Raw genomic sequence first — 12945 nt, 5'->3', positions numbered from 1 at the left:
AGATACTCTTCCTTTAGCTCATGTGGAAGGCAAACAGATTATCCACGGTCCTCTCTGTCACCACATCAGAATGCAACTATCCATGCTGTTTACATGTTATCTTCCCCAAAGGCATGTACTCTTACACAGACGAAACCAGTATGCCCACACTACTTGTCTCTCACTGTTGTCACTGGGCTCTAAAGTGTGTCCCTGTGCTTCCACATGGTCTTCACCATGGTGACTGCATGCTGGGCACGTCCTCCCTAAAGTGCTGGACTCCGAGCAATGCTATTCTGACCCCGGTTTGACTTCAGCACCCCAAGCCTTGGTTTTCTTACCTGAAAAGTGAGAATACTAGCTAGTAGAACCTACATGTCAGTGTTGTAGTAAAGGTCAAGTGAGAAAATGTCTAAGGCTCACACTGTGCCTGGCACATGGCGGGCAGCCGTGAATGGCACCCACCCAAAAGGCCCTGGGTTTGGCCGGCCCTCACAGCAAAGGTTTCTGTGAACACCGGCCCACACCTTCTGCCACACACTGCCTCTTGGGCTCAGCCTGTGAAGAGCTAGGAGCAGAATAATCATGGAATTCTAAAAGGTAAATTATCCAAGTAGCCAAATAATGCATTGTATGATTTTTCAAATGTTTCTCAAAAGAACCTTAAGAACAATCTTTTACCAGATGGGCTGATAATTATTTATTCTTGTACGAACTGTGTTTCATTTCCTGTGTCTATTTATCTGCTAGTATTTACATTTTATAGTATTAACTCATATTTGATGCAAAAACTTGTTGATATAATGCTTTCCATTCTCACGAGACATTTAGTGACGTATGTACACTTGTCCAGTGTCTGACAGGCTCTTCGCCACATTCATGCTCACCGGGCGCTCAGGCCAGCATCTGCAGTGGGGCTAGCGCAGGCCCGTCTGCTTGCTCTTCATCACCCAACGCTCCTTCTGGAGCAGCCCTCCCTACTCCGGCCTGAGCAGCCACCTTTAGGATGGAACAGGCAGTCCTACTTTCGGATCCGCACCCACCCCTGCCCCGAGCTCTGCAGGACTCTGCCTCATGAGAACACAAGCTCTTCCCAGGTGCTACTGTTGCATCCGCACTGCCCTTCCTTGTTAATAATTAACCACATACACCCATGATTTAGCAGATGTATGTTTTTTGTATTACTCTATCAAGAAATTTAACCCATTTTTCTTTAGAAACATCCTAACTAGAAGTTACTGACTTTGTCATGAACAGCTGGATAAAACATCTTAATCACCTCAACATCTAAGTAAGCAGGTTGGCATAAAGGATTCAGATGACAGCTAAGGACAGAGAAGGCTGCATCTTAACCCTGACCCTGCAAGCAACTCAGGATAGCTGATGGAAACAAATTAAGTTTGGGATTATGTGAAGATTTCCTTTCTATATGGCATTCCTATAATTTACTAAAATCAGACAATGAGAGCCAAATGAAACCATAAGGCCATTAAAAGCCATGCTGCACTACTGAAGAATTTTAAGAAACTCTGCGAAAAAACTGTTAATGAGATATTAATCTTAATTTTGTCCCCAAAACACCCAAGCAGATGCCAGGCTACCATTAGTAGGACTTCCAAGGAGGAACGAAAGGATTTATTTGCATGTCTCTGCATATAAACCACAAACTATTTTTAAAATGATCTGAGGTTTACACTGGCCTCAGGTATTCTGTCTTCAGCTGGTGGTCTGAGAGTAGACAGCATCTGTTTTTAGATCTGGATCTGGCAAAACAACGATATTCAGTCAAACGTTTGCAAAGCATCCAGGGCACCACTGCTGCTAAGACTGCTCTCCCTGAACCAAAACAGAGGAAAATACAGGAGATGCAGTTCCTCCCCAGACCAGTGACTCCACCCCAAAGTCCTCCTAGAGTACCTAGTCTGCAAGCAGGAGTCTTCAAGAGCACAGCACTGAGCAAAAGAAGGCGCTGCTTCCACAGCTAGACTGTGGGTCAACGAATCCCAAGATTCTGGTCTGGTGCCATCCCAGCTCTGTTCATAGGACAGTCAATTTGATCCAGGATTTTAAATTCCCACTGCTTGATCACTAAAGTTCATGCTGAAAATGTCATGTTATATAACCTTGCAGAGTTGGGTTAAAACAGGATGAAATGTTATATTAACATCAAGGGAATCAAAGCAAGATACAAAATTGTATATTATACTCTCAAAAATATAAAAGTGACAGAAAACAGTCAATACCTACAACCTCTTTTAGAATCAAAACTGAATTTTTTTTTTAAGAATTTAAGAAAGGGAAGACTATTTGTATCATTCTCACCACATTTCCCTTTTATATCTCTATCAGTCACAAGTCCTGTGTTTTGCTAACTGCACAGTGATTCCAGTGCAATACACATATGGACACTTCATTTTCATAAACCCACACGGTTTCTTTCTGTTCGATTCCCTATGTATTCCCTGGCATTTCATTGCACTTTATGCACAGAGCATAACAGGCATCAAGAGACCACCTCCTTGGTCTGCTCTCCTCCACTGGTCTTCCCGTACCAGCCACATACCACAGAACTCCCCTCAGTCCTTTCCACTCTGTCCTAGAAACTGACCAAGAGCTCTGGGCTTGCTTTTTCTCCCCAAGAAGTTGTCTCACATTCCAGAAGCTCCCAAAATGAGAACACTCTCTGTCCTTCTAAAACAGTAAGTATCTGTATCTCTCACCATCTTTTTGGAGACCTTTTTCATTTTCCAACTTACAGATAGCCAATTATCAGTATCTTCATTTTTCCCTAACATAGTAAGCTCCCTGAAGGCAGGCTTCACATATGATGCATCTCTGTGTATTCCACAGCTCCTACTACAATATCCTGAAACCTTTTCAGCTTAGGCACATAAATGTTTTTTCAAAGCCCAAGCAGGTACCCCCCTCAAAGTGCATTAAGAGGGTCACCCACATAAAGAGCATCTACAATTTTTATGCCAAAGACAGACTGTTCATTATCCTTGGGAGAATTACATTTAATTTAAAACAATTTTCAAAGAGGTAAAGAACCTGTTTATTGTGATAGAAGGTTACTATCAACTGAACACTACAGTGGCATATGCTTATTAATAGGCATTTATATACACATGCCGTATCCCAGCCACATGAATACTTTCAAAGGAATAATTTAGAAATGCAGCCCTCCTCACACAATTCAAACCACCTGCTGCTGAAAAGAAGAGTTTCACATAGTCTATCAAAATCTGTCCCCACATTCTTTCTTACAGCTGAACAGAGATGGTTTATTTTACAACTGGTACTGAAAATGAACTTTAAAAATTTGCAGGCCAAGACTTAAAAAAATGACTCTACTGAGACCTACTAACCAAATTATAAGGGAGACATTATCCATGCAACTGACAGTTTATTGTGATAAAATAAATCTAACGAAGTTTATCATGCTGCCTGTTTTCAAGTATACATTTCAGTGGCATTAAGTAGATTCACACTGTTGTAAAACCATCATCAGCTATCCATTTCCAGAACATTTTCACTTTCCTAAACTGTAACTCTGCCCCCATAAACAGTTAACTCCCCATTTCCTCCTTCCCACAGCCCCTGGTCACCTTCATTCTTCTGTCTCTAGGAATTTAAGTACTCTAAGTACCTTGTATGAATGGAACCATACAATATTTGTTCTTTTGTGACTGGCTTATTTCACTGAGCATAATGTCCTCAAGGTCGTTCCACATTGTAGAACATATAAGGATTTCCTTCCTTTTTAAGGCTAAATAACATTACACAGTAAGAATATACCATATTCTGTTTATCCGTTCACCCCTCCATGGATGCTTGAACTGCTGCCACCTTTTGGGTTTTGTGAATACTGCTGCTGTGAAAAGTAGTGTAGATGTTTATCCGTTCAAGTTCTTGCTTTCAGTTCTTTTGAATCACTGGGTCAAATGTTTAAGTTTTTTAAGGAACCACCACAGTATTGTTTTCCACAATGGCTACACCACTATATATTCCTAAAAGCAATAGAAGGGTTCCAATTTCTCAATGTTGCTAACACTTATTATTTCTTCATCCTAGTAAGTGTGAGGTGGTATCTCACTGTGGTTTTGATGTATTTTTCCCTAATGATTAGTGATGCTGAGCATATTTTCATGGGCTTATTTGGCTATTTGTAAATCTTCCAAAGAAAAAGGTCTATTCAAGCACTGTGGCTGGTTTTTAAACTTTTGTAAAATATATGATTTGTAAACATTTCTCCCATTCTATGTTTTCACTCTCGACAATGTCCTTTGGTCCACTGAAGTTTTTAATTCTGATGAAGTGCAACCTACCAATTTTTTTTATTCCCTTTGCTTTTGGTGCCATATCTAAGAAATCATTGCCAAATTCAATGTCATGAAACATGTTTTATGTTTTATCTAAAGAGTTTAGATAATAGTAATTAGATATTTAATTCATTTTGAGTTAATTATTTAATATACACTACATGTGTGCCAAATCATTTCAGTCATGTTTGACTGTGTGACCCTATGAACTGTAGCCCGCCAGGCTTCTCTGTCCATGGGATTCTCCAGGCAAGAATACTGGAGTGGACGGCCATGCCCTTCTCCAGAGGATTTTCCCAATCCAGGGACCGAACCCACGTCTCTTGGGTCTCCTGCATCAGCAGGCAGGTTCTTTATCACTAGCACCACCTGGGAAGCCCCAATATATGCTATAAAGGTTCAATTTTGGGTTTTTGGTTATACATATTCAGTTTTCCCAGCACCATTTGTTGAGTACACTAACCCTTCTCCCATTTAATGTCTTAGCATCCTTCTTGAAAGTGACTTAACCGTACATGTGAGGATTTATTTCTGGGCTTTCTATGCTATTCCTTTGGTCTGTATCTGTCCTTGTGTTAATACCATACTGTTTTGATTACTGTAGCTTTACAGTAAGTTTAATAATGAGGACATGTGAGACCCATGATTGACTTTTAAAAGCTAGAGGTCAAACAAGTTCATTAAACTGCAGAGAATCATAGCCTACCACAGAATCCTAGGGCTGCAGCAATCTTATTAAACATTCTTCATAACGAACCCATGCTTTTGTAATATCTCATAAGTAAATCATAGCTTGTATTCTTGCTCATTTATGGTGCTCCACAATGAAACTTCTATAAAATTCATTTGGAGTCTCTGGTGCAGGTGGATAACCCAGTCTTGGGGCATGAAGGTACAGAGCAACGTATGGAAAAAAAGTCACTCCACTTAAGGCAAGAAAAGTAGGTTCTACATGCAGGCCCACATCTTATTCATGGGTAAAGCTTGGGCCAGATTAACTGCTCTGTGTGTAACATTAAAAAGGAAATACTAACATCTGTTCTCAGTAAATTGGCATACTGCAGTAAGAATAAAATTCTTTTCGACCAAAGACAGTAGCCTGTATCTACAAATTTAATAGTAGGAAAGGAATGTACCAGTGGTTTGCTGCAAGGATTCTTGGTATCACTCACTGATACAAAACAGTCTACGAGCACACAACTGTCCTGCATCCTCAGACAGACAGCTGTTTCCCATTAGGTCATATGTGTCAGGGGTTAGGAATATACATCCTGGGGCTAGACAGAAATAGCTGTGAGCACTGGCTACACCATTTTCTGGACACGTGCCTTCATCTGATATGACTCTTATCCTCTCAAGTCCCAGTTTCCTTGTGGATAACCCACGAGAACTACTCCAGTCAAGCTCACTGAGCTACTATAAAGGTTACACCTGCTGAATAATCTCTTCTGGCTTGTGGGAGCCTGATTTGGTAATATGAGTATTAGGAGGCATTAAAATTTGCAACTTTAAAACAGTAGGTATCTTCTCCACCTCAGACCACGTGTCCTGCAGATGCAATAATTTAAATTGCACTTACCCTATCTCCAGGTCGCACCATAGGCTCTTGTTTTGTACCTAATTTATGCAGAATGTTGTAAGCAACCTTCATACTTCTTGTCCACAGTTTGCCTATCAATACAAATTATAAAGACACAATTAATTGTACACATGCATTTTCTACTGTGTATATGTATGTAAATTAACCTATATTGAGAGTACTACTTTTTCACTTTAAGCTTTCAAGTTATTCTGAGTCCTTAGAATCCAGATGGGAAACAAAAGCCAGCAACTCTGACTTATAAAATCTGAGCAGCATGAACAACAAAATAAGGTATTAAATACAAACACCTAGGGTGCTAAGAACCTACAGCAAAGCCACAGAGAATTTAACTATCATCACAGAAGTAGACGAGGATTTCTAGAGAGTAAAACACGGGAGGGACTACGGCATTAGTGAGTTACCACTAATTTATGTTGTTCAAAATGACACATATTTTCCTTTTTTAGTGAGTCCTGCTTTGTGTGGTTCAGCTCAGTCATGTCGACTCTTTGCAACCCCATGGACTGCAGCATACCAGGCTTCCCTGTCCGTCACCAACTCCTAGAGCTTATTCAAACTCATATCCATCAAGTCAGTGAGGTCATCCAACCATCTCATCCTCTGTTGTCCCCTTCTCCTTCCCAGCATCAGAGTCTTTTCCAATGAGCCAGTTCTTCGCATCAGGTGGCCAAAGTATTGGAGTTTCAGCTTCAGCATCAGTCCTTCTAATGAACACCCAGGACTGATTTCCTTTAGGATGGACTAATTGGATCTCCTTGCAGTCCAAGGGACTCTCAAGAGTCTTCTCCAACACCACAGTTCAAAAGCATCCATTCTTCAGCACTCAGCTTTCTTTATAGTCCAACTTTCACATCCATATATGACTATTAGAAAAACCATAGCTTTGACTAGATGGACCTTTGTTGGCAAAGTAATGTCTCTGCTTTTTAATATGCTATTTAGGTGGGTCATAGCTTTTCTTCCAAGGAGCAAGCATCTTTTCATTTCATAGCTGCAGTCACCATCTACAGTGATTTTGGAGCCCAAGAAAATAAAGTCTCTCACGGTTTCCAGTGCTTCCCCATCTATTAGCCATGAAGTGATGGGACCAGATGCCATGATCTTAGTTTTCTGAATGTTGAATTTTAAGCCAGCTTTTTCACTCTCCTCTTTCACTTTCATCAGGAGGCTCTTTAGTTCTTCTTCACTTTCTGCCATAAGGGTGCTGTCATCTGCATATCTGAAGTTAGTAATATTTCTCCCTGCAATCTTGATTCCAGCTTGTACTTCATCCAGCCCAACATTTCTCATGACACACTCTGCATATATGTTAAATAAGCAGGGTGACAATATACAGCCTTGACGTACTCCTTTCCCAATTTGGAACCAGTCTGTTGTTCTATGTCCAGTTCTAACTGTTGCTTCTTGACCTACATACAGATTTCTCAGGACACAGGTCAGGTGGTCTGGTGTTCCTATCTCTTGAAGAATTTTCCACAGTTTCTTGTGATCCACACAGTCAAAGGCTTTGATATAGTCAATAAAGCAGAAGCAGATGGTTTTCTGGAACTCTCTTGCTTTTTCAAATGATCCAACGGATGTTGGTAATTTGATCTCTGGTCCCTCTGGCTTTTATAAATCCAGCTTGAACATCTGGAAGTACATGGTTCACATACTGTTGAAGTCTGGCTTGGAGAATTTTGAGCATTACTTTACTAGCATATGAGATGAGTGCAATTGTGTGGTAGTTTGAGCATTCTTTGGCATTGCCTTTCTTTGGGATTGGAATGAAAACTGACCTTTTCCAGTCCTGTGGCCACTGCTGAGTTTTCCAAATTTGCTGACATACTGAATGCAGCACTTTCACAGCATCATCTTTTAGGATTTGAAATAGCTCAACTGGAATTCCATCAACTCCACTAGCTTTGTTCATAGTGATGCTTCATAAGGCCCACTTAACTTCACATTCCAGGATGTCTGGCTCTAGGTGAGTGATCATACCATTGTGCTCATCTGGGTTGTGAAGATCTTTTTTGTATAGTTCTGTGTATTCTTGCCACCTCTTAATACCTTCTGCTTCTGTTAGGTCCATACCATTTCTGTCCTTCATTGTGCCCATCTTTGCATGAAATGTTCCCTTGGTATGTCTAATTTTCTTGAAGAGATCTCTAGTCTTTCCCATTCTATTGTTTTCCTCTATTTCTTTGCATTGATCATTGAGGAAGGCTTTCTTATTTCTCCTTGCTATTCTTTGGAACTCTGCATTCAGATGGATATATCTTTCCTTTTCTCCTTTGCCTTTAGCTTCTCTTCATTTCTCAGCTATTTGTAAGGCCTCCTCAGACAACCATTTTGCCTTTTTACATTTCTTTTTCTTGGGGATGGTCTTGATCACTGCCTCCTATACAATGTCACGAGCCTCCGTCCATAGTTCTTCAGGAACTCTATCAGATCATGGCTCTTCTGTCCATGGAATTTTTCTTTGAATCTATTTGTCACTTCCACTGTATAATCATAAGTGATTTGTGTGATTGCAAAAAACATAAAGGCTACTTAGGATGGCTTCTGTAGGGTCTGATACCCCTCCTTCCCTGTGTCCTAAGTTTCTCAACTTTAATTTTTCCTAACTTCAGAGTTTTACAGTTTTTAGACAGTAACCCTTGAATTTAGATAAAGATTATGGTAAGAATTTTGAACTAAAGTTTTGAACGCTGGGGGAAAAAACACTCCAAAATAGGATTAAAAAGATTTTTAAGAACATAAGAAAAATGACCAGTTTTGAAGAACCTGCAGATTCAAATCCCTGCCTACCTCTCAGTGCCAGACATTTTCTCAGCAGGTCTAGGTGACAGCAAACAGTCTGAGATTGAATCAAAATGACTTTTAAAACCTAACATGAATTCTTGGGACACATAAATGCCTTTTATAACATTAGGTTCTATAACCTTTCAGAAGCAGTCAAAGTGTTAAGAGATTTGCAATAATAGTAAAGTGAAAGTCTCAGTCTTGTTCTACTCTTTGTGACCCCATGGACTGTAGCCAGGATCCTCTGTCCATGGAATTTTCCAGGCCAGGATACTAGAGTGCATACCCATTCCCTTCTTCAGGGGATCTTCCCAACCCAGGGACCAATCCCAGGTCTCCCACACTGTAGGCGGATTCTTTATCATCTGAGCCATGAGGGAAGCCCAAGAACACTGGAGTGGGTAGCCTATTCCTTCTCCAGAAGATCTTCCTGACCCAGGAATCGAACCAGAATCTCCTCATTGCTGGCGGATTCTTTACCAGCTAAGCCACCAGGGAAACAATAGTATAGTAAAGATAACAACAATTTGAACTATTTCCTATAAATGTAATCTCTGTTCTAATCTCTTTCCTATTTAAAATGTAAAAGCTAAATTAATATACAGTTTAAATGAAAAGAATCTGAATTTGTCTTATTTCATATTGGATTCTGTAGCAACACAATTTAGGGTTGCTCCTGTCTTCCTACCAATGGATTTATCAACTTGTCTCCCCCCATAGTGATTAGGGAACAAAGAGGACTTTTCCACTGTTTCTGATTCCTGTAATTCCTAGACATTCCTGGCTCACAGTATGTGCTCAACAAATGTTTGTTTTATTAACAGCAAATTAAGCAAGCTGTAAAAAGCACAAAATTACAGTATTCATTTGAGCCTACTTCTTGAGTACTAACAGTAATTACTGTGACATTTTATTCACGCACCTCTTCCACCTTCCTTAACTCTATCTCCTCAAGACTGTCTACTTTACAATTATTTGGTTTTTATTTGGTGATTGTATTTTCTCCCCAAAGAGTTACTAGCCATTAGAAATAACTCAGGGAGTTATTTTTTTCCTAAAGAAATCACAAATACTTTGTGCTGTCAGATTTCTTTCTTTCTTTCTTTCTTTTAAATAAAATCAATCTTTTAATGGAGCTGAAAAGCATAGGTGAAAACCACTATAACTTTTTTTTTTCTTTTTTTTTTAATTTTTATTTTTAAACTTTACAAAATTGTATTAGTTTTGCCAAATATCAAAATGAATCCGCCACAGGTATACATGTGTTCCCCATCCTGAACCCTCCTCCCTCCTCCCTCCCCATACCATCCCTCTGGGTCGTCCCAGTGCACTAGCCCCAAGCATCCAGTATCATGCATTGAACCTGGGCTGGCAACTCATTTCATACATGATATTTTACATGTTTCAATGCCATTCTCCCAAATCTTCCCACCCTCTCCCTCTCCCACTGTGAACAATGTTAGGAAATTATTTTGGCTGAACAAACAATTACAATCAACTTGTTTTAACTGAAACAAAAAATCAATGTGTTGTAAACTAACACATCAATTACAATCAATTAGCACCATTATATTTTCTTAAAAATTTCAATTTCATTCTCAGTTTGGAATATTAAAGCTGGTATCATCATAAAGTCATACAAAAGCCAATTTACAACAGACAATTTGAAAAAGGCAACAACACACTTTGGCAAAGTTCTAGAAATACTCTTCTAGTAGAAAAAATAAACAGCAAATTGCTGATTTAAATTAAAGACAATACAACAGTTCTTAACTGATTTAGAAGGGAGAACGAAAAAAAATTCCCAACCAGGAACACTCACCCAAGCAAAGTTATCATTCAGAACTGAAGGACAGATAAAGTTTTCCAGACAAGCTAAAAGCTAAAGAAATTCATCACCACTAAAGCAGTCTTACAAATTCTTCCAAAAAACAAAAGACAAGAAAACACTTTCAAACTCATTTTACAAGGCCTGTGTTATCCTCATATCAAAACAAGATAAGGACACCATGAAAAAATTAGAGGTCTGAAGAAAACAAATGCACAAATCCTCAACAATATATTAGCAAACCAAATTCAATAATATGTTAAGATGATAATACACCATGATCAAATGGGATTTATTCCAGAAATGCAAGGATGGTCCAACATCCACAAATCAATTAATGTGAATAATATGGCACATTAACAGAATGAAGGATAAAAATCATATGACCATCTCAGCTGATGCAGAAAAAAATGTTAAAAATTCAATATCCATTTATGATAAAAACTCTCAACAAAGTGGGTACAGAGAAAACATACCTAACAAAATAAAAGTCCTATATGATAAATTCAAATATCAATAACCTCAGATATGCAGATGATACCACCCTTATGGCAGAAAGTGAAGAGGAACTAAAAAGCCTCTTGATGAAAGTGAAAGTGGAGTGAAAAAGCTGGCTTAAAGCTCAACATTCAGAAAACGAAGATCATGGCATCTGGTCCCATCACTTCATGGGAAATAGATGGGGAAACAGTGGAAACAGTGTCAGACTTTCTTTGTGGGGGCTCCAAAATCACTGCAGATGGTGACTGCAGCCATGAAATTAAAAGACGCTTACTCCTTGGAAGGAAAGTTATGACCAACCTAGATAGCATATTCAAAAGCAGAGACATTACTTTGCCAACAAAGGTCCGTCTAGTCAAGGCTATGGTTTTTCCTGTGGTCATGTATGGATGTGACAGTTGGACTGTGAAGAAGGCTGAGTGCCGAAGAATTGATGCTTTTGAACTGTGGTGTTGGAGAAGACTCTTGAGAGTCCCTTGGACTGCAAAGAGATCCAACCAGTCCATTCTGAAGGAGATCAGCCCTGGGTGTTCTTTGGAAGGAATGATGCTAAAGCTGAAACTCCAGTACTTTGGCCACCTCATGCGAAGAGTTGACTCATTGGAAAAGACTCTGATGCTGGGAGGGATTGGGGGCAGGAGGAGAAGGGGACGACGGAGGATGAGATAGCTGGATGGCATCACTGACTCGATGGACGTGAGTCTGAGTGAACTACGGGAGCTGGTGACGGACAGGGAGGCCTGGCGTGCTGCGATTCATGGGGTCGCAAAGAGTAGGACACGACTGAGCAACTGATCTGATCTGATGACAAATTCACAGCTAATAGCATACTGAACAATGAAAACCTGAAGCATTTCCTCTAAGATTCAGAAATAAGACACGGATGCTCACTTTTGCCATGTTTATTCAATAAAGTATTGTTTAAGTCCTAGCCAGAGTAGCCAGGCCAAAAAAAAAAAAAAAAAGCATTCAAACTGGAAAAGGAAGATGAAAAACTGTCACTACTTGCAGATAACATGACATTATACATAGAAAACCTTAAGACAATACAGAAAAAACAGAGTAATAAATGAATTCAGTAAAGTAGTAAAATACAAAATCAATGTACTGCTGTTATCAGAAAACTGCTGTGTCTATATACTAATAATAAACTACTAGAACGAGAAACCAAGAAAAAGATCCTATTTACAACAGCATTGAAAAGAAGAAATTCCTCAAAATAAATTTAATTAGGAGGTAAAAGACCTGTACATTCAAAACTGTTAAGACTTGGGACTTCTCTGGAGGTCTGGTGGTTTAAGGCCTCGTGCTTCCACTGTAGGGGGCACAGGTCCGATCCCTGGCTGGGAACTTAAGATCCAGTGTGCCGCATGGTGTGGCAAAGAACAAACAAACAAAAAAAACCCACTACAAAAAGCACAATGAAAATTAAGCCCCATAAAATCTGCATCTTAAAAAAAAAACCAAACTGTAAGACTGATAAAGAAGCTGAAGATAACACAAACAAATGGAAAGATATTCTGTGCTCATGGATTAGAAAAAGCAGTTGTGTTAAAGTATCCGTACTACTCAAAGCAATCTAAATCCAATCCCAATCAAAATTACAACAGCACTGTTCACAGAAATAGAACAAACAATTTTAAAATTTGTATGAAACCCTGAAAGACCCCAAATGGCCAAAGTCATCTTAAGAAAGAAAAACAAAGCTAGAGACATCATGCTCCCTGACATTACAAAACTACCAGTAATAAGAACAGTATGATACTGGCACAAAATCAGACATATAGATCAATGAGACAGAATAACCCATAAATAAACCCATGCATATATGTCAACTGATGTATGACAAAACAGCCAAGAAAGGGAAAAGGACAGTCTTTCAATAAATGATGCTTGGAAAACAGTACCCAATCAGCTCCTGGTCTGAA

At 39.3% G+C, this 12945-nt stretch overlaps 1 protein-coding gene across 8 annotated transcripts in view; it reads right to left on the bottom strand.

Moving 5' to 3' along the window:
* The window catches only part of DIP2C (disco interacting protein 2 homolog C), a 294092-nt gene that overhangs the window by 78636 nt on the left and 202511 nt on the right, over positions 1 to 12945 (bottom strand). For all 8 annotated transcript variants that reach the window (XM_010811336.3, XM_010811337.3, XM_010811338.3 and 5 more), the window contains one exon: positions 5881 to 5972. In XM_010811336.3, coding sequence (XP_010809638.1) covers positions 5881 to 5972 — 92 coding nt within the window. The remainder of the gene's footprint in view (positions 1 to 5880; positions 5973 to 12945) is intronic.

Source organism: Bos taurus, chromosome 13 (genome assembly GCF_002263795.3).
Source record: "Bos taurus isolate L1 Dominette 01449 registration number 42190680 breed Hereford chromosome 13, ARS-UCD2.0, whole genome shotgun sequence".
Taxonomy (NCBI): Eukaryota; Metazoa; Chordata; class Mammalia; order Artiodactyla; family Bovidae; genus Bos; species Bos taurus.
This window is presented reverse-complemented; position numbering and strand designations above follow the sequence as displayed.